Source organism: Sapajus apella, unplaced genomic scaffold, assembly GCF_009761245.1.
Source record: "Sapajus apella isolate SASKATOON/1434 unplaced genomic scaffold, GSC_monkey_1.0 scaffold16, whole genome shotgun sequence".
NCBI lineage: Eukaryota > Metazoa > Chordata > Mammalia > Primates > Cebidae > Sapajus > Sapajus apella.
The window spans coordinates 3,671,752-3,697,316 of record NW_022436956.1 but is presented as its reverse complement, the minus strand read 5'-3'; the positions used below and the strand labels follow the sequence as shown (position 1 = coordinate 3,697,316).

The 25,565-nt window shown below is 46.3% G+C and overlaps 1 protein-coding gene across 9 annotated transcripts in view; it reads left to right on the top strand.

The window, feature by feature from the left end:
* The window catches only part of LOC116555929 (neurotrimin), a 968,350-nt gene that overhangs the window by 260,821 nt on the left and 681,964 nt on the right, over window positions 1–25,565 (top strand). For 4 of the 9 annotated variants that reach the window (XM_032284832.1, XM_032284830.1, XM_032284825.1 and 1 more), the window contains exon 2: window positions 17,428–17,546. The exons of the other annotated variants lie outside the window; for them this stretch is intronic. In XM_032284832.1, the coding sequence (XP_032140723.1) occupies window positions 17,492–17,546 (55 nt within the window). In that variant the 5' untranslated portion in view covers window positions 17,428–17,491. The remainder of the gene's footprint in view (window positions 1–17,427; window positions 17,547–25,565) is intronic. 9 annotated transcript variants of the gene reach the window in all.

The window sequence follows — 25,565 nt, the reverse complement described above, 5'->3', positions numbered from 1 at the left end:
TGGGTCACAGAATACAGGGTCAGGTGAAGGGTTCATTTGGACAAGCTCAGTACATGCAAGGGAGTTGTAAAAGAAGATTGAGAGGTCCTCAAACCTGAGACCAGAGGTGTGCCCTGAGGGTACGCACAGCCCCAACATGGGCTCTGGTTTGGATCTTGGCAGGATGGGCGTAATCATGTAGGCACAGACATTCTGAACTTCTTTGATCATCATTCATTATAAGACGACTTCTGCAGAATCTCCCAGGAGAATACAGAGTGGTGTCAGAGGAATGGATTCAGAGGCCATGAAGCTGGAACTCTGGTGGTGTGGCTTTGGTTGAATGTGCAGGAGGTTGCATGCGATCTCCCTGAGAGATTCCCTCCCTTCATCTTCAGCTTTCCCTCCTCTCTGCCTCCCAGCTGAGACTTCTACTATCACTGGGGGAGAAGGGAAGAGCCAAGGGCAGTTGAAGATGCTCAGAAGGACCCATTAGACTGAGTATCTATTTACCTACTCACAAGGAATACATGAGTATATGTGATCATACCTGAATAAGTGATCGTACCTGAACTTCTGGTTCCAGTGGCTATGGTAGGATGTTGACAAGCTTCATCCTAGGACCTGCCACTGGGGCTGCCCCGGGGTATTTCCCATTCTGTTCTTTTGAATATATCCAGATAGCCTCATCAGTCCAGTTTCGTGGCCAGCAAACAGTACCAATGAACCGGGGTTCTACTACTTAGCCTGCTCTTGCTGAGGGACTGCCAAATTCATTACTCGCCACAGAAGTTTACTTTCTAAATACCATATAACAATGCAGTATACCAGCAGGAATTGAGCAATCCTTTCACATGTGAATTTTCTTTATAATGGTATGCAGCTCTTAGAAACATACTGATGATAAGGGTCTTAGGTTATGGAATTTCTCAATTTCCTTCCCTAAATATTTTATCAACATGATGGATTTTTCTTAAGAAGATTGAGAGATGCATTTTTTTTCTTTCGCCACTTTGGGTAAGAAGGAAAATTAGTTCTTTTTTTCCTTAAAAAAGGATGTAGGATGCTGGCAATGAGCCCTTGTACGTTCAGGTGTTTTATAATGTGAACTAGAACCTCTTCATTTATCTCCTTTTGTTACATTTATTGCCGAATTCCACCAAGTGCTTCTTCTACCACAGGCAGGCTCATAGCATTGCCAAGCATGGACTCTGCTAAGCTTCCCCGGGTCCGGGTTTGGGGATCTCTGTAACCCGTGTCCACATAAAAATGTTCCACAGATTGAGCCCTGACCAGACTCAATGATCACATGAAGTCAATAATATTGTTAACCATTTTATAGTTAGGAAAATCAAGGCACAGAGAAGTTAAGTAACCACCCCAAGGTGATAAGAAAGCAGCATGGTTTGGTTTTAATGACAAGCCCTTGCGCTTGGAAACTGTATGAGGCTGCCGCTTTGTGAGGCCTTCCCTGTGAGACAAGCCTCCTTTCCCCTCGCCGTGAGCTTCCTGTCCCCAGCCTTTCTGAAGGGCACCCAGCCCTCCTGAGTCAGACACCATTGGCTGGAGAGAGAGAAGAGACAGCAGACGTGCTGGGGAAAGGAGTGGAAGGGCAATGCCTTTCATTCACCTTCAGACCTATATGCTAAATAGGGAAAGGAGCTCTGGGTATTAAACCAAACCACAGGAAGTCTACTCTTTCCCCTCAAGTGAAGTCTTACTTGTTTACAGACACTAGATTTAAAAATTCACCTCTTCTATGAAGCCTTCATCTAAATACGCACTTGGGCATTCTTCTAGTTCTTATGCATTTATGTCTATTTATTTACTCTTTAATATATTGTATCTTTTCAAATATGTGTGTATATATGTTTTTTGTTTTCTCCATTTGATTGGAAGTTCTCCTGGGGAGTGTCAAATGTTCTGTCCTTCACACTTCTCCCCGTGGGATCTTGGATAGGTCTCTAGACACTAGGTTACATGGAGCACATGGAATGAATGCACAGCTAATGTTGGGGTTGAATCAAGACCATAACATCATTCTGTACCATCAGAAATGTTCATGACATTTGGCCTTTGCCAAGTGAGATACAAAGGCTTAGATTCTAACTATGAAACTGGAGTAGGAAACCTAATTTCAACCTTAGCTATAAACACGCAGGTCCCGAGCACATGTATGAAAAGTGTAGAAACTGCATGCATGTGTATAGTTAGCACAGAGATATTGCTAAGAGGATAAGTCCATTTCATGGGCAGGCTTCAACGGCAACTAAGCAATTGATCATCTAAGACAGAATCAGCAAACTCTCCCATGGGCCCGATCTGACCCATTGTTTCTTTTTATAAATAAAGTGTCATAAAAACAGCCACACTCGTTATTTGTCGTGTGGTCTATGGTTGCCGTCATGAGACACCAGCAGAGCTGAAGAGTTGAATCAGAAAATGTAGGGCCTGCTAGCCTAAAGATCTCCTTGGCCCTTTTCTCTATTTCTATTTTTGATGCATAGAAAGAAGAAAGCGTATCCTTACTTCTAAACTCACAAGGAAAAAAATGTCTACAAGTTCAACTTTCTTCCCCAGGCCTTTACCCATTTATTTTCTCTTCTACTAGTATCAATTTGAAAAGGAGATCCCCTGAACTTCTGTTTCTGCAAGTCAATTATTTCTTTAGAATATTCAGTGCCGTGGTCTATTTATATGCAGATTTTAGATGAAGTTCCAGATTTTTTATTGTGCTCTACCTTTTTAGAGGACATTTTAGCATAAGTGCTACTAAAATTTTTTGTGTATTGTCTCACACTTAGAATCATTTTTTTTCAAATCCTGCAATTTAGCCAGAAACTTCTGGGGAGCTGTGATAACCATCAGATACCTCCAACAGAAATGTACAGTGGGGAACTGAGAAAAAAATGAACTCTAAAGGGGGTTTCAATCTCAGCCTTATCAACATTTGGAGTTTTGTTCCAATTTTAACCTACTATTCCCGGGGAGACATATTCCTTGGTTTTCAGTATTGATTTTTATATTATAGAAGACATACAAGGGCATGCTCACTATTTCTGGGCCACATTCACACTATAAAGTGCTTGCTAAAGAGCATGTAAAGCTCTAGGTCCAGAATTAAATGGGGCCAGCACACGCAAAAGAGGAGATTAAAATAATGCACTGCCTTGCAGGGCTCCCAGGCCTTCGGCTGTGCGTGAAAAGTTTACTCTTCGCACCCTAGCAGTGCCACCTGATAACTCGGGCTTAACTCGTCTTAAATCCCACACGTTTTATCAGTGGGATTATATCCCCCACCAACTTTCCATAACTAAAGGTCAAGTGGATCGTGGAGAGGGGTCCAGAAATAGCAAGGCAAGTCCTGGAGACTCAGAAACATTTGATGCAGGGAAAATATGAGCCCTGAGCAAAGAAAGAAATTCAGGGCTTACTTCGGACTTGAAAGTCACACCATCAAGGATTTTTGTAACTGCACAGACGGACATCAAGAGGTGATTAAAGAGTGCTGGGCATGGAACACTGCATCTTTAACCTTCAAGGATGGCTTCACAATGGGTAGCCCCACACTCAGTGTCTGTGGGCTACTCTGGAAAATATCATGGAAGGAGGTCATCTGGGGAGCCTCTTAACAAGGAAGGGTATCCTGAAGACGGACAAGTGGTGAGAAAAACTTGGGGGTTCTCAATCTGACTCACAATGTCAGCTTGTGTGTCAGGTTGTGTGCACAGCCTGCCAGGTTCTTTTTATACTTGACATCATTTGATTCTTGCCAAAGTTCTGAATTCTATAAATCATGCCCATTTAATAAACGAGAGAATTAAGCCTTAGCAGAGTTAAACAATTTTTCTGAAGTCATATAATTTGTAAATGATGGAACTGGGCTACAAATTCATATGTGATTTTTTTACTACCCCATGCTGGGTCAAAATATTACTGCCCCAAGATTTTTCAGGGATCCAAGACAGAAGAAAAAGTTTATGTGTACTTTATAGCTACGTTTTATTTAACTATCTAGAAAGGATGATTTTTTGGTTAACTTTTATTTTAGGTCAAGGGGTACGTGTGCAGGATGCAAGTTTGTTATATAGGTAAACGTGTCATTGGGGTTTGTTGTACAGATTATTTTGTCACCTAGGTGACTAAGCCTAGTACCCGTTAGTTTTTTTCTTCTGCTCCTCTTTCTTCTCTCATGCCCCAGTGTCTGGTTCCCTTCTTTGTGTCCATGTGTTCTCATCACTTAGCTCCCACTTATACGTGAGAACATGTGGTACTTGGTTGTCTGTTCCTGCATTAGTTTGCTAAGGATGATGGCCTCCAGCTCCATCCATGTTGCCCCAAAGATGTGATTTCGTTCTTTTTCATGGCTGCGTAGTATTCTATTGTGTATATGTACCACATTTTCTTTATCCAGTCTACCATTGATTCCATGATTACATGCTATTGTGAGTGGTGCTGCAATGAACATGCATGTGAATGTGTCTTTATGACAGATTGATTTATATTCTTCTGGGTATATACCCAGTAATGGGATTGCTGGGTCAAATGGTAGTTTTGCTTTCAGCTCTTTGAGGAATCACCACACTGTTTTTCACAACGTTTGAACAATTTACACTCCCACCAACAGTGTATAAGTGTCCCATTTTCTCCGCAACCTCACCAGCACTTGTTATTTTTTTGAATTTTAACAAGAGCCATTCTGATTGGCATGAGATGGTATTTCATTGCGCTTTAGAAATGATTATTTTAATTCTTACTTCAGGTAATTTCCTTTAGGGATATATCGCATCCTGTGACAAGTTCACCTTCAGACCTAGTTTCTTTTGGTAACATTCGTTCTTACAATTCTTACAAACCCCGCCTCTTTGTAATACCAACATGTCTTCATTATTCATACTATGAAAAGAGAGGCAGTAACAGCGTGTGGATGGTTGGATGTAAACTATCATCACACTCTTATCCCCTCACTGTACTTATTAGGTGGTGTGAAGATATAGAATCTAATATATACTGCCCATTTCTCTGGGAGGCCTTTTTAAGGAATATTTAGGAAATACTTTTTGTGGCACATCCAGAAAGAAGACACAGAGGAATAAAAACCACCCTGGGTTAGATGAATTCAAGGTAAAGTAAGGACTTGACAAAGAGCAAAGCATGCCCCCTAAGGTCCCCTGATGTTGTACCCGTGTTGTTCTTCTCATAGAGCACTATGGCAGGTGCACGGGGAAAGGCTGGTCACTTGAATAACCATGTTCAGATAATCACCGCCACTGAAGCCATAAAACACTGTAGTGGAAAATGGCAAGTTCAGATCAGGTGATACCTTTCCCCAAATCCTAAGCAATAATGATAGTCATTAAAACACTGTGCATGGCACCGCTTAATGATAAGGAGGGGATTTACTTACATCAATTAAAATCATGGTTTTGATAATCATATCCAAGGAAAGGATAGAAAGGGCATCATGGAGTGTCCAGAAACAGAATGCAGTGTCTGTTTATGCATGTTGGGGAGGGAGAGTGGGAATAAGTATTGAATGGGATAAAAAGTGGTCTGAATGTTCCCAAGGCTTTTCCATTACCTGGAGAGAGCTCCATCATTCATAATCCTAAAATGCATGGGCTGATAATTGCCTTAATCACCAGAGAAACATGGCTGAGATGTACTGAAATAAGCCATAAAACTCATTACAAGATAACAAGATTCTATCTATTCTCTGAGGTCACGCTAACGTTTCATAAGGTCAAGGAGTTAATCACCTCATTCAGTAGAAGCACTGTAGATAAGAAACTCTGTGTGTGTGCGTGTATGAGTTGGGGGGTGGGGATACATGTAGTTTAAGCCTTTCTAGGTTCTAAGCCAATACACATGGTGACCAGATAGGTGAAAGGAAAGTGGATGATAGTCCATGAATAACCAATAATTCTGTGCTTTCCTTTTTCTTAACATTTGGGGTGAACACGTTTTGTATGCTAGTCATTGTTAAATAGGCTTGTTTTGCAAAGTTAGCATTTCCCAGACTGAGCCCCTCCCCTCTTATGATCTGTTCAGTTCTAGTGACCTGCCCACAGGTCGCAGTGGTGCCAGAGCTGTGGCTCTAGACTTTGAGCAGCACGCTTCTTTCCTGATGAAGCGCACCGCAGACAGTTACAGAGGAAGGAAGCTTAGGCATCACTCGTCTCACTGCCTCGGGTTTCTGGAGGAGGGAACAAGGGACCAGGGAGGTGGAATGCTGTCTAACACCACACAGACTATTCATGGTATAGCAGGCCTGTGAGGCAGTCCCAGATACCATTTCACTAAGACACCAGCTGGCCAGGTGCAGCGGCTCGCACCTGTAATCCCAGCACTTTGGGAGACCTAGGTGGGCAGATCAGATACCATGTTTTCAGGTATGCAATGGTAGAAGCGAATGTTCTTTCCTGAAGATGAAATCTCTGGATTCCCCAGTGATTCTAAGAACAATGCCCTCCTAAATTTGGGGGACACGTCCTCACAGGTGTACTAGTCAAGAGGTGTGGCCTTCGAGTCACGTTGGTTCGCTGTGGCCAGGGACCGTAGCTTCTCCCGCATTGCTGTCCTCATTGGATGATGCTGGTCTGCCTTCCTCTCCTCGTCTCTCCCGGACCTCCATTCCAACATGAATCATCACTCTTTGCCCGATGAGTCTTAAGTTCAGTCTGACTTTCCGATCTAGACTTCCTTGGTTTCTCAGTAAAGACTATTTTACTGTGAAAAACTGTAAAAATAACATGACAGCTGGTAAGATGTTTATGAAGACAAAATGAGATTATGTGCCTGGCTCACAGAAAGTCCTCAATAAACAGCCATCATCATCATCATCATCATCATCATCTATGTAAGAAGGGTTCTGTTGGGGGATATAAGAAGAGTAATTTATTATTTTCCATTACTGCTATGGTCTCACTAGAGGAAATGAGAAAAAGAATACCTAATTTAAAAAATACTGGGAAATTCTGTTATATAATTTCAAGAAAATATATCGAGAAACTTCTTGGCCTCCTTCTTCTTTAGGGGTTGGTAAATGAATTATTGCTTGGAGACCGGATGACTCCAGTGGAAACTCCCTGTATTTTCCAGGCATTCAGATACTATCAATCATCAATAAGTTACACATGAATTTAATCTACTCTCCAAGATTTCTAGTGTTTTGCTCAGTTCATTGTTCTTGGTGCATGTGGTTTACAAATGTGTAGACAGGAAACACCAAGAAGGCTGTCATTTTTAGCTGAGTGAACAACAAACCCTAGATCCTGACTTTTGCAACTACCAACTCTTCTAAAAAGTATTTTTTTAAGTTTGCTTTGTAAAAACAATTTAAATGAAGCTCCTCAAATATGCATTTGTTGAGGATTTACTTTGACAGATACTGTGTAAGTGGTTATTGCAGAATTAATCCTCAATAAATGTTTTTAATAATCATTTGATTTTCATTTAACACACAGTAACCACCACATAAATTCTAGTTGTGTATAGCTAGTTGAAAAACAAGTTGAATAAATACCAACCAGTTATGAAAAACATTTATTGAGAATTAACTACTCATTGTTATCTGCATTCAAACCAACTACACATCTCCCATAGTAAACTTTTAGCGAAATTCCCTGGCAGACGCTGTGGAATAAAGCTCATTCACCAGCATTGGTAAGATTCTTGGACAGACTTTCAGCTCAGGTCTAGTACATTTAAATCTTTGCTTCCTAGGCTGGGGATCAAAAGATCACAAAAAGCAAAACGGATTCTGCTCGGAAGAGGAGGCTTAGGTCAGCACATCAGCTATGCTGTTCTGAGGTCAGGGAGCAGTCAGATAAAGGCCCACATGGCCTGAGGTGGCCCCCAGCAGAACTGCCCTTTGTTCTGGTGGCAGACATTCTCCCATCAGAATGCTTAGAATTCAGACACAGGATTGGGGGCGTGTCACTCGAGTTCTAGGCTTAAGAATTAACAACTGTGAACTTAAGAAAATGGCAGCCTTTCCAATATCCAGGTCCTCTTCTGTAAAATGGGAGTATAAAAGAAGATTGACCTGATAAGGCTTCTGTGAGGCTCAAATATCCTAAGAATGGATATAAAGGACTTTGCACACTGAGCAGCACACGAATTGCGACATGATCATGGTGATTTTTTCCTACAAGAAAGGGCTTGAGATAACACCCACAGTTCCTGATGAGGCTTCCTTGGCAACCGGATATACTTACTGTGAAAATCGGTGTACTCAGATTTCCAGTGGCCACAAGCCAGAACAAAGCAAGATGGTGGCCCAGGCCTGGTTCCCTTGGCCTGTGGCCCAGACCCAAGGTCATGCGCAGCTGACAGAGGAACAAGAGGCTACAGGGGCCCAGGCTCACCTCCTGACATGCTCAACTCACTCCCACAGTTGATGTTTTTGGAAGATTGCTGCTCAGCACTGTTGTCAAACACTAGCAGCCCAAGTTGGGGCAAGATGACAGCTAGCCCACCCTACCTGTGGACAGAGGCAGAGCGGGTTCTGGAGTGGGGAGGATTTGTTAGCATCTGGGGCGTGACTGGTCTAGCATGCCCTCCCCTGCCTGTGGGGCAGCGGGACTCAGACCTACTTTCTCAGTGAAAAACAAGCAAACCAGTGAGAATAGACACAGTGGGATTGCTCCCTCCTGCAGCGGGGCAGGAATCTGAGCAAGTCAAGGCACTCCAGACCCTCTGATCAGGAAGTGTGCCCTGGCACAGGTGGCCGTGAGGGCAGTCACCCCTCCACCTTCAGAAAGCCACTTGGAATGCAACCTGCGCAATTGCCTTCATCCTTTACCGCCCTGCCAGGCTGTTTCTGGAGCAACCTGATTACCAATCTCCTAAACATCTCCATAAAACCCACAGATCACAGGCTGTAGCGTGATTACTACCACCGCACTACTCAACAAGCAGCTGCAGTTTCTCCCAGGGACTGGATGAAGCAGGCCTCCTTCACCAAGTTCCCATAGGTGTGCCCAGTGTGGACCACAGAATCAGCTCCAGAAAGGAGAAGACGGGAAAGACAAGACCTTCCTCGCTCCCTCTTTCAGAGTCTTCCCTTCTTAGGGATCTTTTTCTGAAGATAGCTTTTTTCTTCCTTTGTTCTCTCAGTCTTGCCTGTCTCCCCCCACCTGCTGTCTCTCGTAGCCTTCAGAAACAGATGGTGGCCCATTGGAAAGACAACCTCCTTGCTTCCACAGGAGGACACATCAGCCAGAGGGCCCTGGGGGAGGGGCAGGCTCAGGTCTCACTGGCTGCAGCTGCAGAAGAAATCTCTGATGAATTTCAAAACCTGCCTTTGCTTTGGACGTGATCAACAGTCACAGTGGGGCCTCTGTGTTTTACTATATGAACAAGCTCAGAGGGAAAGAGAAAATGCAGCCCCCTGGCTCTGCCTCTCCCCTGCCGCCATGGCTGAGTGGAGGGCACAGAGAAACTGCCTCCGTGCTTTGAGCATGTGCCTGCCCTGAACAGCCCAATCCTGAAAAAGAAGCAAAACCAAGGTCATGCCTTCAGCAGGCAGCCCCACATCAGCTTTGCACAATCCTCGTCTGTGCAAAGTGTGGAATGTTTAGCAGGATGAAAAGGAGAAGCCCGCTTGCTGCTCCTACCCAAGTGCCCAGGGCTGAGAGTGTGGGGCACCCCTGTGTGTAGGGTCCTGGGGGAGCTTCCAGTGTGAGAACGCAGATGGGGACCACACCAAAGCACCCCCTCAGAGGGCTCCACCCTCGGCCTCTTTACTAGGCTGTCCTTTGGAGGAGTGGCTTTCAGAATGACCAGGATGCATTGGTGGTAATAGTTTGGTGAAAGGGGGCTGGAAATTATATAATTCATGCAAGTAAAATTCCTGTCTCAAGTTGTTACAGCCTCCAGCCTTATCAGAAAGGCGGACAGCTGTGCATTGAGGGTGTTTGTTAAATATTTGTTGATTAAGCTCGACAATACCTTCCTCTCCATCAGAAATGATGTGACTGCCTTTTGGCTTCCCTGCCTGTCAGATGGAGAGTTCATTCATTGATTAATTCAACAGATGGACAGCTCTTGTGTGCTCAGGACTGTACTTGGTGATGGTGGGAAAACACAACCTTGTTCCTGTCCTTGGAAGGAGGCTTGGTGGGATCGTGGGATTCATTCTTAAGGGTACAAAGTCAGAATCCTCTGGCAACAGGAGAGGCAGGAAGAAGGGATGTCCTCTGCCTTTTCTTTTAGTGGTTGAAGCCTGTTTCACCTAAGGCTTCCTTTCCTAGAATGTCAGAAAAAGCCAGGTGACCCATCAGCTCCCACCGCCAAAGGTATGGCTGATGTCCTTCTCTATGTCCCAGGTAAGCCTGGGAGGAGTGAGGGCACCTCACAGCCACAGGAACTAGTTATAGTGAGAAGGAACCCCCCAGTCCCGACAGGGTTTTTTTCAAGAGTCTCAGGGTCTGTCTAATGCAGAGCTTCTCAGAGTCTGGCCTCTGCCAATAGCAGTGGCATCACCCAGTCATATCGTTGGGTGTTTGTCCCCTCCAAATCTCATGCCGGAATGTGACCCCCAAGGTTGAAGTGAGGCCTGGGTGTCAGGTGTTTGCGTCATGGGGACAGATCCCTCATGAATGCATTGATGGGTCCTGGCAGTAATGAGTGAGTTCTGCCTCTGTTAGCTCACATGAGATCTGATTGTTAGAAAGAGCCTGGCACTTCCCACACCTGCTCTTGTTCCCTCTCTCACCATGTGTCACAACCACTCCCCTTGCCTTTCACCATGAGTGGAAGCTCCCTGAGGCCTCACCAGAAGCTGGCATTGCAACAGTGCTTTTATATAGCCTGCGGAACTGTGACCCAAAGAAACCTCTTTTCTTTATAAATTACCCAGTCTCACGTATTCCTTTATAGCAATGCAAAATGGACTAATCCATCCAGCTACTCAGAAATGAAAAACCCCAGGCCACATGCAAATGCACTCAGTTGGAAACGCTGGGCCTGGGGCTTGCACCTGTGTTTCCCTAGGTCCCTGCTGGTCTTCAGGCATGCTCTAGCGCACTGCATCTCATGTTAAGCTGCATGTTGGAATCACTTAGAGAGTTTTTAGAAACAGGAGTGCAGGGTCCCACTCTCAAGGATTCTGATGTGATTGGCTTGGGATATGACTTAGGTATGGGGGGTTTTCAAGTCTTCTGAAGTCACTCTTGTGAACAGCTGAAGTTAAGAACTACTGGTTTAGTATCTGACAGCTCGGCTGTTAAGAAAAGTGGGACTCCCATCCTTACCCCACACCCGAGCTATCCTTTGTGTTTGCTGGAATTATTGGCAATTTCCAGGCACTTGCTCCATTATCCAGGAGAAGATGATAATTAGTAGCCCCTAATCTGCTATCTTCCTCCTTCCTTTTTGGAGACACCTCACAGAAAAACAGGAAACCTGAAACAAGGCAAGGTCAGCAACAGCCTCCAGGGCTCCCAGAAACACAAGGAAGTCTCTGGCTTGGTTCTGCGCAGGAGGCTGCTCTCGGCTGCTTCGCTGTGAAAGACACAGATGGGAGGCTGTGGGCTTGGCCTGCTGGTGGGCTGCGACCACAGCCCCTGCTGGGTCCATTCCCCACTCAGAAATGGTGGAGAAAGGGGGGTGGGCTGGCTGGGAGGACAGTTGAGATTCCCTAGATGTTTAGCACATTGTTCTGTCTGAATATGGAAATTAATAAATATGCTCACTGGAATGAAAAGAAAAATTTCCTACCCAGCCAAGCACTGTGTGAGGCAATGAAGGAAAAGGAAAAGTGCTGCTCAGAGGAATTCCAGTCTTCACTGGAAGACTCAGAGCAGCATAGAAACAGTGCCTTCCTGAAATGCTGGGACGAAATCCATCATCCATCTGGGCATCTGCTCCATCCCACCATTGAACCTGTGGCCTAGGTCCTGGGAGGCCCTCAGCCTGGGAAGGAATGGAAGGGCAGATGAGGGACAGCCTAGACCCGTGGTCGGTTCTCCCTGCTTCTCCTTCATTTGAGACTCTTGTCTGACATTTTCCTGGGCCTCAGTATCCCCACCAGCGAAGCGACAGTGACAGACCTCACACTCCAGGGTGTAGAGGTGACGTGGTTGGCAAAGGGAGAAGGCTTTGCATTCCAGCAATGTTTTATGCAAGGAAAGAAAAGACCACAGAGAAAAAAATCTAAGAGATTCCTCTCCATACCACCACCGTCCCAGCTGGGGGCTGACTGGAAAGAAGATTTTAAATCCACCCACACTGTCTTTTAAAAAGATTTGCCTAAAAATACTGCACCTCTAGATGACCCCACTTCATTTCTCCACCTAAAAAGACACAGAAGCAACTCTTCCCTTCTTTTCCTTCCTGTGATGCAGCATGCGCTGTGAGGAGTCACGGCTGCATCCAGTGAATAATTGCAGGCATTGAGGAGCCATCCTCCCAGCGGCGGGGCTAGCCTTGGGACTTGACATAAATCCTTGAAAGAGGCTAAGGAGAAGGAGTTGGAGGCTTGGCTACCTATAGCCTGCGTCTGAAAGATACTGCTACGGGTCACATCGGGCAGAGCTCCTGCTGATGGGTTTTCTGGTTCTGGTTTAGACAAAGGAGGAGGGGGGGGCATGAGAGCCCAGGGGGAGGAGGAAGGGGCACTACCTCATTCTGCACCTACGTGCTGACTCCTGGTTTTTCACCCTGTTTTTCTTTTCCTGAAGCCCCAAAAGTCTTCAGAGAGGGTGTTTGAGACACAGCTAGTCTAGGTCCAAGTTTGGAGTAGGTATGTAACTGTCACTGTAAACACTTTCCAGGAAGATGACCCACTTCTGCAGAAAGCACTGGAAACCTGGAATCTGTCCTTTTCTAGTTTGGCCAAGTCCTCTGTGCTCCGTGCGCCGCCATGGTGGCCCAGCACTGTTGCTCAGCTCTTGGAGGCTGAGGAGCGTCCCTGGTTCTGGAACTGAGGGGTAACCGAGTGCTTTTCCGCACTCACTGTTAGCGGGAGAAGGCGGGCCTGGAGAAGGACAAACTCTTCAAATGAAACCGACATTGAGCAGTTGAGCTGTTTCCACTTGTGGGTTTACAGTGGCCCTATAAAGACCAGCCAAAAAAAAAAAATTCATCGAGATGGGTCAGGCGAGGGGAGCCTTGAGTGGAGGCCCGGCGTCAAGCTGGCACTGGCCCAGTCTGAGAATTAGGGTTCTGAGCCCTTTGAAGTGGCAAGCATCTGAGGCCAGCCTTAGATTCGGGAAAGGTCAGCGGGGAATTCCATTGCAGAAGAACTCTACAGTGCAAGAAGGGAGAAAAATAAGGCAAGCTTTCCCTGGCATAGAGGAATGGAGGGCCAAGTGTGGACCAGTGTTTTTTGGGGTTTTTTGTTTGTTTGTTTTTTGAGACAGAGTTTCTGTCTTGTCACCCAGGCTGGAGTGCAAAGGCGTGATCTTGGCTCACCGCCACCTCCGCCTCCTGGGTTCAGGCAATTCTCCTGCCTCAGCCTCCTGAGTAGCTGGGACTACAGGCACACACCACCATGCCCAGCTAATTGTTTATTTTTAGTAGAGAGGGGGTTTCACCTTGTTGACCAGGATGGTCTCGATCTCCTGACCTCGTGATCCACCCGCCTCAGCCTCCCAAAGTGCTGGGATTACAGGCGTGAGCCACCGCGCCCGGCCCGGACTCGTGTTTTTAATGCCGCATATCAGCAGGCACCTGCTCGCAAAAGGCCAGCCTCTTCTTGGAAGCTTTTGTTGATGGTCTCCACCAATCCCAGGTTTTTTTCTTTGTGTTGTTCTTAGCACCAAAATAGAAGACACTTAACCTCCATCCCCTCAGAGTACCCCATGCCTATCTCTAGGTCTTGTCAATAGGATGCTATAGTACAGCTCAGCACCTTCTCATCCGTGTGCCTTGCCAGGACATAGGGAGGTGGGCATCGTATCTCTTATCTATGTAGTCCCAGCACTATCTCAGCATGTCGCAGTAGCGTGTATAGAGCCACCATCTCTTACCTGCAAATTCCACATTCACAAAGGTCTGGAAACCTCAAGCTTTCTTATAACTCATTTTGCGGCAAGCCCCAGGCTAGGTGTTGTGAAGGGTTGCAAAGTCAAAATGTAGAAAGAGCAGACTCGAACACATGGCAAAACAGAAGAGAATCACAGGGCAAGGCTGGCAGCAAAGCTGTTGAGTATGAGGGGGAGAGTGAGACATGAGTGAAACATTCTGAGATGAGCTCTGGGAAGACCTAAGGGGCCAGGTGATGCTTAATCTGGGTTTAAATTGCAGATAAGCTTTGCGAAGATGAAGGGGTGGGAGATAATCTTGGGACAACATGGTTTTCTATTTCCCTAACTACTTATAGACATATTCCTCTCTTTCCATTACATTTTCAAGCTCCCCCAGGGCTGGGATCTCAGTCCCATTTCTTCCGTTCCATCCTCTGTATGCAGAACATACCGTCATCTCTCAGAATTCTCCTATTCAATAAGAAATTATTCTGGGACTTACACATAGAATGTGCTTGAGAAGATCTCTTGAATGAATAAGAACTTAAGGGCCTATAATTTTTTTTTGATTCATAAACTTTATTTTTGGAGCAGTTTTAGGTTCTAGTAAAATAAGGGGAAAATACAGAGCACTCCCACAGACCCCTTTTCCCTCCACCCACAGCCTCCCCCACCGTTGACATTCCACACCCACGTGGTGATCTCTTATATCCATGCACCTACATGGACGCCTCATTTTATTGATGCCCGTTTGTCCTTGTGTTCTCTCTTATTCGAGAGTAATAGAGGAGGCATACGAGCATGGTCTCTTTCCTCCCAATACTTAGAGGTTCCTGGTCTGCTGAGAAACTTGCCCATATGCAAAGCCGCAGAGCAGAGACAGCAGGATCACAAGCTTTAAAAGGTGTAAGCAGCTGGGCGCAGTGGCTCACACCTGTAAGCCCAGCACTTTGGGAGGCTGAGGTGGATGGATCGCATGAGGTTAGGAGTTCGAGAACAGCATGGCCAACATGGCAAAACCCTGTCTCTACTAAAAATAGAAAAAATTAGCCGGATGTGGTGATAGACACCTGTAATTCCAGCTACTCAGGAGGCTGAGGTAGGAGAATCGCTTGAACCAGGGCGGCAGAGGTGGGCAGTGAGTTGAGATTGTGCCGCTGAACTCCAGCCTGGGGTGACAGAGTGAGAATTCATCTCAATTAGAAAAAAAGGTGTAAGTACTCAGAAGTCAGAGAGAGCATCCCTGCATCCCTGTGCAATAGAGGAAGACTTGTAAGAACAGATATTAAAGATGGAAAAGACCTCTGGGATCAGTCCCCTCCCTTGGGGTACAGAGCAGAGGAAGTATTCATGAAACTGTTGCCTCTGATTTCTCATTGGCTGACCACAGTCAAAGCCACGCATTTTTCACCAGCTCCCAGGGCAGCTGAGGCCAAGCAGTCTCTTCTCCGGTGAGTGTGGCCTCAAGAACAGAGGTCCTGACACCACCAGACCTTAAAGCGTTTTGCCCTTTACAGTTTGCAAAGTACATTTAAAGGATGGTTGCAGCCCACCACATCCTAGTGGGGTATGCAGGATGCTTTGGGGTCCTCACATCTCACAGGTGAGAGAACTACGGGGAGGAAGGGGATAGCTGTCCATCACACTGGGTGAGGGAGTGGAGCCAGACTTGGTATGTTGGGCCCTCCGCCCAGACGGGGCATCGACTTCAGGGTCCTCTGGCCACTGCTTGTCATAATGCCAGATCAATTATATTTAGTTTAACATCCATAACAAGAAAAAAAGCAGTCATCCCTCTGAAGTATGATGTTTTAGTTTATGTATAGCAAGAAACATTTCTGAGTCAAATACTCTTAGGAAAAGTCTAAGCATAGATCTTTTTTTTTTTTTTTTTTGAGACAGTCTTGCTCTGTCGCCAGGCACCAGGCTGGAGTGCAGTGGCGCAATCTCGGCTCATTGTAACCTCCACCTCCTGGGTTTAAGCAATTCTCCTGCCTCAGCCTCCCAAGTAGCTGGGACTACAGGCATGTGCCACCATGCCCGGCTAATTTTTGTATTTTTAGTAGAGATGGGGTTTCATCATGTTGGCCAGGATGGTCTCGATCTCTTGACCTCATGATCCACCCGCCTCTGCTTCCTAAGCTTCCTAAGCTCACAGGCGTGAGCCACTGCACCCGGCCTGCATAGATCTTTACCTTGAACCCTCTCCAAGTTTTTAATATACCTAATGTGGTTGGGACGCAGCATTTCCCAACAATATTTGACTGTAATTCCATTTCTGGCAGAGCATCTTGATTGGAAAACTCTTTGGGAGATACAGCAACAGAATTGGTCTAACAGGGGACACATGGATGCTTTTCTCTCCAGGGCTCAGCTCTAAGCTGTCCTCCACAGAAAGGCTCAGAGGAGCTTGGAGGAGGAAACACGGAAAACTGAAATCTCTAAGAAGAGGCTAAAATGAACTGAGTTATTCAGGCATAGTAAGAAGAAGACACTGGCAGGACATTGAAATCGATTTTCCAATATGTGAGCATGTGAAGGTTTCGCTGCATAGCGTGGTGTGGCGAGGAGCTGTTCTTGCAAGTAGCATGCTCAAAGCCTGGCTTTCCTGCAGCTGAAAGGACTGAATCAGTCGGCCACAAGGAGCTTGCTGCCTGAGGACAGGGAGCCTCTGGGGCCAGGAGCCAGGCAAGGTGGGAGCTCAGCATCTCAGGGTTCTCAAAGGATCCCCTAGGACATGGGTGGACCAGTTTGCATCCTGCACTGAGGCCGGGGACTCAACACGATGACCCATGCAGGTGGTTGTTGGCCTCAGGGTGCTGCAATAATGAGGCTTTCTGTAGAAGCAGGTCTGAAAGACAGATGCTGCAGGATGAAGTAGGGATAGAGACCTTGGGTGAATTCATTCACACCCCGACCAGAAGGGCTGGGGGGGGGGAGGGTAAGGGAGGGAGAGAGGAGGGAGACTCAGAGCATGCCATTTGAAAGAGTCCCGAAGCCACCAAGTGGAAAGTCACCCTGTGGGGAGCTGACCTTCCTCCCTCCTCCTGAGAGGCACCAGCTGGCGCTGACCCTGGGTCCCATCTCTGCGGCCTGTGAGAAAAGAGGTGAAAAGCAGCTCCTCCTACCTCAAAACCTTGCTGCCCACATCTGAGGGCTTGTCTTGATCTCTGGGTCTGTGCACCCCTCCTCATTCCTTCCTGACCTTTCATCCATGAAGCAGGTACAGATGGTGTGGGGCTTGGGTGGTGAAGAGGGACAGGAGCCGCAAAGAAACAAAAGGAAAATAATGCAGAGAGGCCAGGCCCTGGGGATGGGCTACTTGCAAAATCCTGAGTTTCATTAAATATAGAAAGGTAGGATGAAAAAATAATATTCACTCATTGTTACAGTTTCAAAGTAGGAAGCTGGCCTTGATTTCAAAGAACTTGTGTGTAATGCGGTGCATGGCTTTCTCTTCTGTCTCTTTTTATAGGTAAGTGACATTTCATTCTGCTCATCCCCAAGGCAAAGTTGGATGTTTTTAAAGTGGAAAAAAAATGAGCGGAAAAAGAAACGGGGAAGGTGGGAAGAGGTGGAAATGGAAGGGCACAGGTAGGTGCACACTCAATTCTTCATCTTTTGCACGGACTGGTGGGAGGTCTTCCCTCGAGATTCAGTGGAGAATCCTTCCCTCAGGACGGAAGGTCGGGGCGGTGACTGTGGCTTTTGAGGTGATGATGCCTTTGCTCTTTGAAAGGGGTTTGTCCTGGCACACAATGGCCATCGCTTTTGCTAAGAGGTCTTTCCCGGGTGAAGTTTCAAGTCAGAAACGATTTGGGGTTTTGCACCCTAATGCTATGTGTCAGTTACATTGTTGTGAGTAGGTCCTAAAGAAAGCAGGGAAAAGTGCTCTGGAGAGCCAGAATTAATACAATCCAGAAGAAAAATCAAGAACAAGGAAGAATGACATTCCTGCCGTGGTCAGGCAGTAAATGGCATGGAAATTTCTGGACAGAAGGGAGGTTTGTGGGAAAACTGAGATTTTGTACCTTAAGAATTTTTTGTTACTCAATTCGAAGGTCTATCTAACTACTGTCAATGTATTTTTCTATTCCCGCCTGCTCGCCGAGGCTGAAACACCGCTGATTTTCTCTTTAGCATGAGGCAGAGTAGCTTTCTAAAAGAGCTGGGGGCTGGTTTGTCATTGTAGTCACTGCACCTTTTCTTGGTCAGTCAAGAAAGGTATTTTGAAGTTCCAGACTAGTTTCAGCTTTCTACTGCTCTTAAATATAATTGCTTTCCCCTAAGAGGAGAGTGAAAATGCTCTTTTTTTTTTCCCTGTGAGTTGCCAACAATCCACTGATGTAATTGACTGATGGCTCTGTCCCACATGTATTTGTTATTTTCTTTGAGAGAGAGAGAGAAACGTAAAACATTCTATTTAACAGCCGACAAATCCAGACTGGAAACAAAACTCAATTCGGCAAAAATATTTAACATTTGCAGTCTTATGTCCAATTAAAGGAGATCAACAGAATGAAGTGGGGGCTTGGCTAGCAGAAAAGGAAAAAAGACAAAAACAATCTCGACTTCAACACTATGTCTAAGGCCTCAGAGGAAATGCTCTGTCTCACACATGCGAGAGACAAATCTATAGGAAAACCCTTTCAGAAATCTTCGAAAGAGGCAAAAGTACTAGAATTTGTTATTGAAATAGTTTAATTCTCTTTCTATAATTTGAATACACAGATGTCCTTTCAATCTTCCTCCCCTCACTTTTAACAAAGAGGAGGAAAAAAGAAAACTCAAAACCCAGCTTCCCCCTCTAAATCAGAAAAAGTGTCATCGTATATGGAAAATCACAAAGCGTCTCTTTCCATGATGTCATGTCGCACTCCGGTGGTCTTTTATTTCCTCCGAAGACACTGTGACTCGTGTCACATTTTCACGGCTGCAGACACACCTGGGAATGCTTCTTGGTATTTGCCCTGCATAATGGGGAGAATTAAGCTGCCATCCGTCTGGCTCCCAGCCCGAGCAAGGGCTGTACACCACCCCCACCCTGCTTTGAAAGGGAAAAATATCTGCAAACGGGAAGCACTGCTAGAAGCTGCCCAACATGGCAATAAGAAACTGGGTTCCCAGCCACGTGGCTTCCTGCAGTCCTTCTGCCACGTCAAGGCCTGTTGATTGAGGTTGATGGAGTCACTGATTTAGCGGGAACATGTATGTCTTTCTGAGTGTATCCACAGAATAAGGGCTGCAATATAACTTCTTCCTGGTCTTGAGGTCCTCCTGCCTTTTTTGCGTAGGGTAGGCTTTGTGTGGATGGAAAGGGACGGCCTTCCGTCCTGGTTCCCTGTGGACCTCAGAGCTTGCCTTGTCAGCTTGGGGCAGGGAACGCTGAGGGGCCCAGCTTATTGTGATGGATGAAGGCAGTCCCTCAGAATTTCCCATTAATAAGGAGGTAATTGAGTATATGTTAATTTTACAAGAACATTTTCCACAGAGTATATAAGTACATGGGATATATTTGAATAGTTTTAATACGCTATGATTCTCGGAACCATCGGAATGAAATTCTATTTGCACCTACCTAATAAGCAACACATTCCCCAGCACCACGGGGCCTGGTGGAATAAGAGGACAGAGGGGTAGTGTTTATACACACCCCCAAACACGCAAACGCTGCCACGCGCTCAAACACACATGCACATTCTTACCTGCATACTCACAGAGCTGCGATTTTGCCTTTGAAAGGTGACAAGGAGCAAAGATATTTTTCAGAATCAGTATTGTTTCCAAGATACATGTGTCCTGTTTCATCACCCTCATTGCTCACCAAACGTCTGGCCCATCGCCGCGTTTAACTTCACAGCTTGACTGTGGAAGGCGCCAGGCTCTTCATTTGCTTGGAATCCATCGATCTGGCTGTCTCCCTAGTGCCAGTGCCCCAGGTTGGCACAGTTAATCATCTTGGGGCCAGCATTGATCCCTCTTATCCATTCCCCTCTCTGCCTCTGGTCCCAAACTTCCTTGACCCCTCTGTCTGTCTACAGTAGGGGCCGGACCACTGGGAGGGTTTCTGCTTCTCAGCTCTGGTTCTCCAGCTTTGAGGGTGCAGCAGTGAGTGTGAGGAAGACTGCGTGCAGCGCCTCTAGCAGAGATAGGAACAAAGACGTGTGTGGTCTTCAGCAGCAAGTCACGTTCTCCTTCCTGCCCTTGCCAGCCCTGCCAAAGCTGGCTTTGGGGCATGCTAAGATTCCCACCCTCTCTTTGAACAAAAATGTTTTTGTTACCTTTTTTTGTTAGCTAAGGCTTACTAAGTGTCAGACACCTTACTAAACAATACACAAACACACACAGAGAGATTTATCTTATTTTCAAAGCAGTCCTGTGATACTGGTTTTATCATCCTCTTCTGACAAACAAGGAAATCCAGGCTTAAAGGGATGAGATAATTGGTCCAAGCTCACATGACCTTGAAGCTTGAATTTGAACTTGTGTTTGTCTGACTACAATACCTGTGCACTTAGCTGCTTTCGCATGAACATCCTACCCCAAAAGAGCAGAGGGTGACAGGAATGGAAAGTCTTTGGACCACCCTGCGCTCTCTCTCCTCTAGCTGTGAAGATCAACCAAACTCTTGACTGCTGGGCCTCTCTGGACAGGACTCCGGTGGAGCCAGCACAGGGAGGTGACAAAGAGCTGGACCCAGATTTAGAAGAACCCAGTTTGAGGCCCGCATCTGCTGCCAATTTGCTGTGCGTCCTTGGGCAATTTATTAAATTCTCTGAGCCTCTCAACATGGGGACAGAGGCACGTTGGTATAATACTACGTAAGCTTAGCCAGAGACCAGGTACCTATAAAAGGAGGCTCTGACAATATTTAATAATTATAATTACTTGAAAAAATCCCTTTCACCCTGGCCTTCCAAATTTCTGAATCTAGTTCTTGATTTTTCTAATGAGGTCTAGAATTTTTGCCAACGCAAGGAACAGGTCTTGGCAGCTTTCTGCATCTTTACTTCCTTTCAATACCAGGCCTAGTGGAGAGCAAAATTAACCTGCCAATCACTCAGAGGCGTGTGGGCCCCAGGAAATTAAATTCCCCCTCTCTCCAGCTGTCTATCCCCAGTGCCAGGTACCAAATGAACGCGTGCGCCGTACGTTGCGGTTCCCGTGTCTTCTTCCTATTTGTTAATCTGATAATTTTAGTCAAATAAACCAAGTAGATTTGAGATGTAGTTCATCATCCCCAAAGTCAAGAGGTTACAGAATACACTTAGTCAGAAGGAAACCACCGCTCTCTTCCATTTTTTTTTTTTTTTAAGATTTTAGTATTTTCTTTTTCCAGCAACATCTAAAAGCCACTCTTTTACATCCATTGCCATCTTTGAATGACGGACAGTAAAAAGGGACGATTGTCACTCAGAGAAGCTAAACAAAGGGGTTAGGATCCCCTGCCCATCCTCACGTGTGGCTGACTTTGAACTCCTGGAGCCCATATCCTCCGCACTTCTGTCAGGTACCAGAGACAGAACCCACAGACCTGCTTCTGCAGCCACGGATGGGTACCCAACAAGCCTTAGGGAGATCCGTGCTCCAAATGCCATCTGTGTTTGCCAGTGGCATTCGCACGTTCCCTCCTGTCCCTCAGGGAAATTAAGAAGGGATCTCCTCTCAAGGCTGACACCTGGAGACAGCGGCTTCCTCCCACCCATCCTTCCCACACCTCATCTCTGGAGTGAGTTATCTTAATCCTGACATTTGCCCAGCCATTCAGAGTGTAAATCTTTTTGTACTTCAGAGTAAAAAATATTTTGGGTACACAGTGATTGCATTGATGTGAAAAACCAAGTAGAGATCCCTGGCAAGGGAAGGATAAAGAGCTTTGTCCATACTATTTGGCCACTGTTATGGCTGAACGGGTTCTTTCCGAAATTTACATGTTGAAGTCCTGACCTCCAGTAATTCAGAAGGTGACTGTATTGGGAGATACTTAAAGAGGTGATTAGGGTAAAAAGAGGTCATATGGCTAGGTCCCAATCCAGTATGACTGATGTCCTTATAGGAAGAGATTGGGGCGGGGTGCGGTGGCTCGCGCCTATAATCCCAGCACTTTGGGAGGCTGAGGCGGGTGGATCACGAGGTCAAGAGATCGAGACCATCCTGGTCAACATGGTGAAACCCCGTCTCTACTAAAAATACCAAAATTAGCTGGGCATGGTGGCGCACGTCTGTAGTCCCAGCTACTTGGGAGGCTGAGGTAGGAGAATTGCTTGAACCCAGGAGGCAGAGGTTGCGGTGAGCCTTGCCATTGCACTCCAGCCTGGGTAACAAGAGCAAAACTCTGTCTCAAAAAAAAAAAAAAAAAAAAAAGGTTGGGACACAGCTTACAGGGAGGAGAGTTCATGTAAAGACACAGAAAGAAGGCAGCCATCTGCCAGCCAAGGAGAGCGCCTAAGAGGAAACCCATGCTGCCAACACATTGATCTTGAACTTCTAACCTGCAGGGTGTGAGGAAATAAATTTCTGATGTCTAAGCTACCCCGCCTATGGTATTTTGTTATAGCATCCCTAGAAAACTAACAAAGTCACAAAATGAATTCAGCTAGACTCAGTCCCAACGTCTGGGAACAAGCTGAACTGGCCATGGGCCATGGAAAGGAGGCAGACTTAAGAGACAAATTTTCCCTCCACCGTATTTTGCCTAACTACTATCAAGTTCCCATGTTGATCCCCAGTTTTCTTATCTATACAATGGGTATGATATATATCTCATTGCTGTTTTGAAAATTAATTGAGATAAGGAACAATAAATATTTTAAGACACACATTGCCCAATATCCAGCTCTGCTAACTCTTACTACTTCTCTTAATGGTCATAGGAATACAAATAAACAGTACATGTGATGTCGTAATGTGCAGTATATACTAGGCTACATAGTCACTACGGTCACTGCATCAGTGTGGTGTTTTCTTTTGTTTTGTTTTTTCTCCTAGTAATTGGAGATAATACATTAGTTCTGAGGACTCAAAGCCCAGGGCTATTGAATTCCTCAACCTACAGTCAAGTGACCGAGTGAGGCCTGCCCTCCACCCTTCACCTTGCCTATCACTCCTTAGTTCTCAGCGTTACTGCCTTGGGAGAAGCATTGACTTAGGATATGGCTCGTAAGATGTCTACACCCTGCCCCTGCGCCTGCCTCCTGTCTTGTAATTGCCAGAGGGTTCCTCTATTTCAATGAAACTTACAGTTACGAACAGCTATGGCCAGACTCAAGGATTCACGTCTAATGACTAACTTCACTGAGGAGGAGATTGTTGACAATAAACACATAATACACAGCAAACACACAAGGCATTTCGAGGATAGGAAGCCAGCTGTCTGCCCCAGCCTGGCCTACTCCATTAGAGCCCTGCTTATAATCACCCCTCCCAGAACAGTGAGTCCCAGAATGAAGAGACATACTTGACAAACACATCCAATTCTGACATCCTGAGATGGGAGATGCCCATGATCTCCGGGCAGAGGTTGATTGAAAACCAAGTAGCCCTGGATGGCATTCCCATAGTGCCCCATCCACAAGGTCCTCAGCCTCTCTGGTCCACAAATGGATGGGATAGGTGCAACAGAGACAGCCAGGCTCCTGGTGAACGATTCACAAACTGCACTTGGTGAACGATTCACAAACTGCACTCACTAAAGGCTGGTGACACACTAGCACTCCGGCGGGATGACTTACCAGGGAGGAGGGCATTCTTCTCCAGCTGTGGCTGGGATCAACATTTCTGGAAGGTGAGCTATTGATCAGTGCCTGGGTAAATAAAGATCCAGGCCTCACATGTGAGAGATTCAGCGCTGCACATTGGGGTCTGGGGCCATGCAATGATGTCCACGGAGCTGATTTGGAGGCCTAGGGGACCCTAGCAGAGGGGAGTACTTTGGCTGGCCCCTTGCTCCATGCCATGGTCTTGGTCCTCTTGATCATGCTGTAAGGAAGTAAGTGGGTTTTGGGGATGGCTTAATGGATCTTGCCATCCCACCTCTGTGCCCTACCTGGGATTCTTTCATTTAAAATCTCCTTTTGCCCCTAAAGAGGAGGACCCCGATGCTGGGCAGAATCTACAAAGCCCTGTGGGTCCTGGCCTCTGCTTGCTCTCCAGCTCTGCTCTTCTGTGGGTTGTTCTTGTTCCAGCCACATGGGCTTTGTGGTAGTCTTTCTTTTTTTCGAGATGGAGTTTTGCTCTTGTTGCCCCGGCAGGAGTGCAATGGCGTAATCTCGGCTCACTGCAACCTCCGCCTCCTGGGTTTAAGCGATTCTTTTAACTCAGCCTCCTGAGTAGCTGGGATTACAGGCATGCACTACCACGCCCGGCTAATTTTTTGTATTGTTAGCAGAGATGGGGTTTCTTCATGTTGGTCAGGCTGGTCTCAAACTCCCTACCTCAGGTGATCTGCCCACCTCGGCCTCCCAAAGTGCTGGGATTACAGGCGTGAGAAACCGCGCCCAGCCTGTGATAGTCTTTACTCCTTCTGCTTAGAAAGCACTTCTGCTCCCTCTGTGCCTGGGTGACCCTCAGTACCCTTAATAATTCAGTCCCAGACCCTTCCTTGGGAAAGCCTTCCTGATCCCCAGGCTGGATGCTCACACTTGAATCCACCCTTTTTCTTCCGTACATTTGTTTTGCTTTGTATGTAAGCGTTCAATGGTGATCTGATTCCAGCTCCCCGGTAGGATAGCAGCCCCATGACAGCAGGTGATACACCTGCTTTTGCCCCCAGTGAGCTTCCCAGAACCTGGAATCACATGAGTACTAATCCTGGTCTTGGAGGGACCCAGAGAAAGTTTTCTGCCTTACAGCAGTGGGCAAGTGTTTGGTCCCATGCTTCTCTCAAGAGGAATAGTCCAGGAGTGAGACATCCCTGAGCAGTTCTCGAGACCTTGAGGGCTTCTCACGCTGACCTCACCTTAGAACCATGGAGGAGCGTTTAAGCCCATGAACTCCCTCCCCGCATGCCTGAGATTCCAACTCAAACAGTCTGGGTGGGCCTGGGCATCCTCAGGTGCCTCTTCTGTGCTGCCAGAATTGGGACCCATTGCCTGGAGACACCCCCTCTTCCCACTGCGGGGTTTTGATTAGTTGAACTCCAAAGGCACCTTTCTTCCAAGTTCCTAGTCACAGCTGCTACACACTGTGCAATCCATTTCTAGTGCCTTGTGCCGCTTGAGCCTCATAATGATGAGAGATAGCTTTTGTCGTGCCTATTTTGTGGTTGAGAAGCTGCAGCCAGGGGAGGTTAAGTATCTTGAACAAGGTCTTGCAACTTGCATGAGAAGAGGCAGGATTTGAACACATGCCAATGGAACGCAAGCCTGGGCTGTTCATTTCTTTATTGTGTCACCTTACCTTCTCGTGGCAGAGGACTTTGGAAGCACTTTGTGTCGTGCATGTATGTGGGCGTGCATATCTACCCCTCTATCTGTGTGTTTGTGTATATCTACCTCTCTGTGTATCTGTAAATATCTTCTACAGCATTTGCTATCGGCAATGTCTGGATATTCCTAAGGAAGGTTTCCCAAGTAGTACTACTAACTAGGAGTGGAGATTAAAAAAATCCTTGAT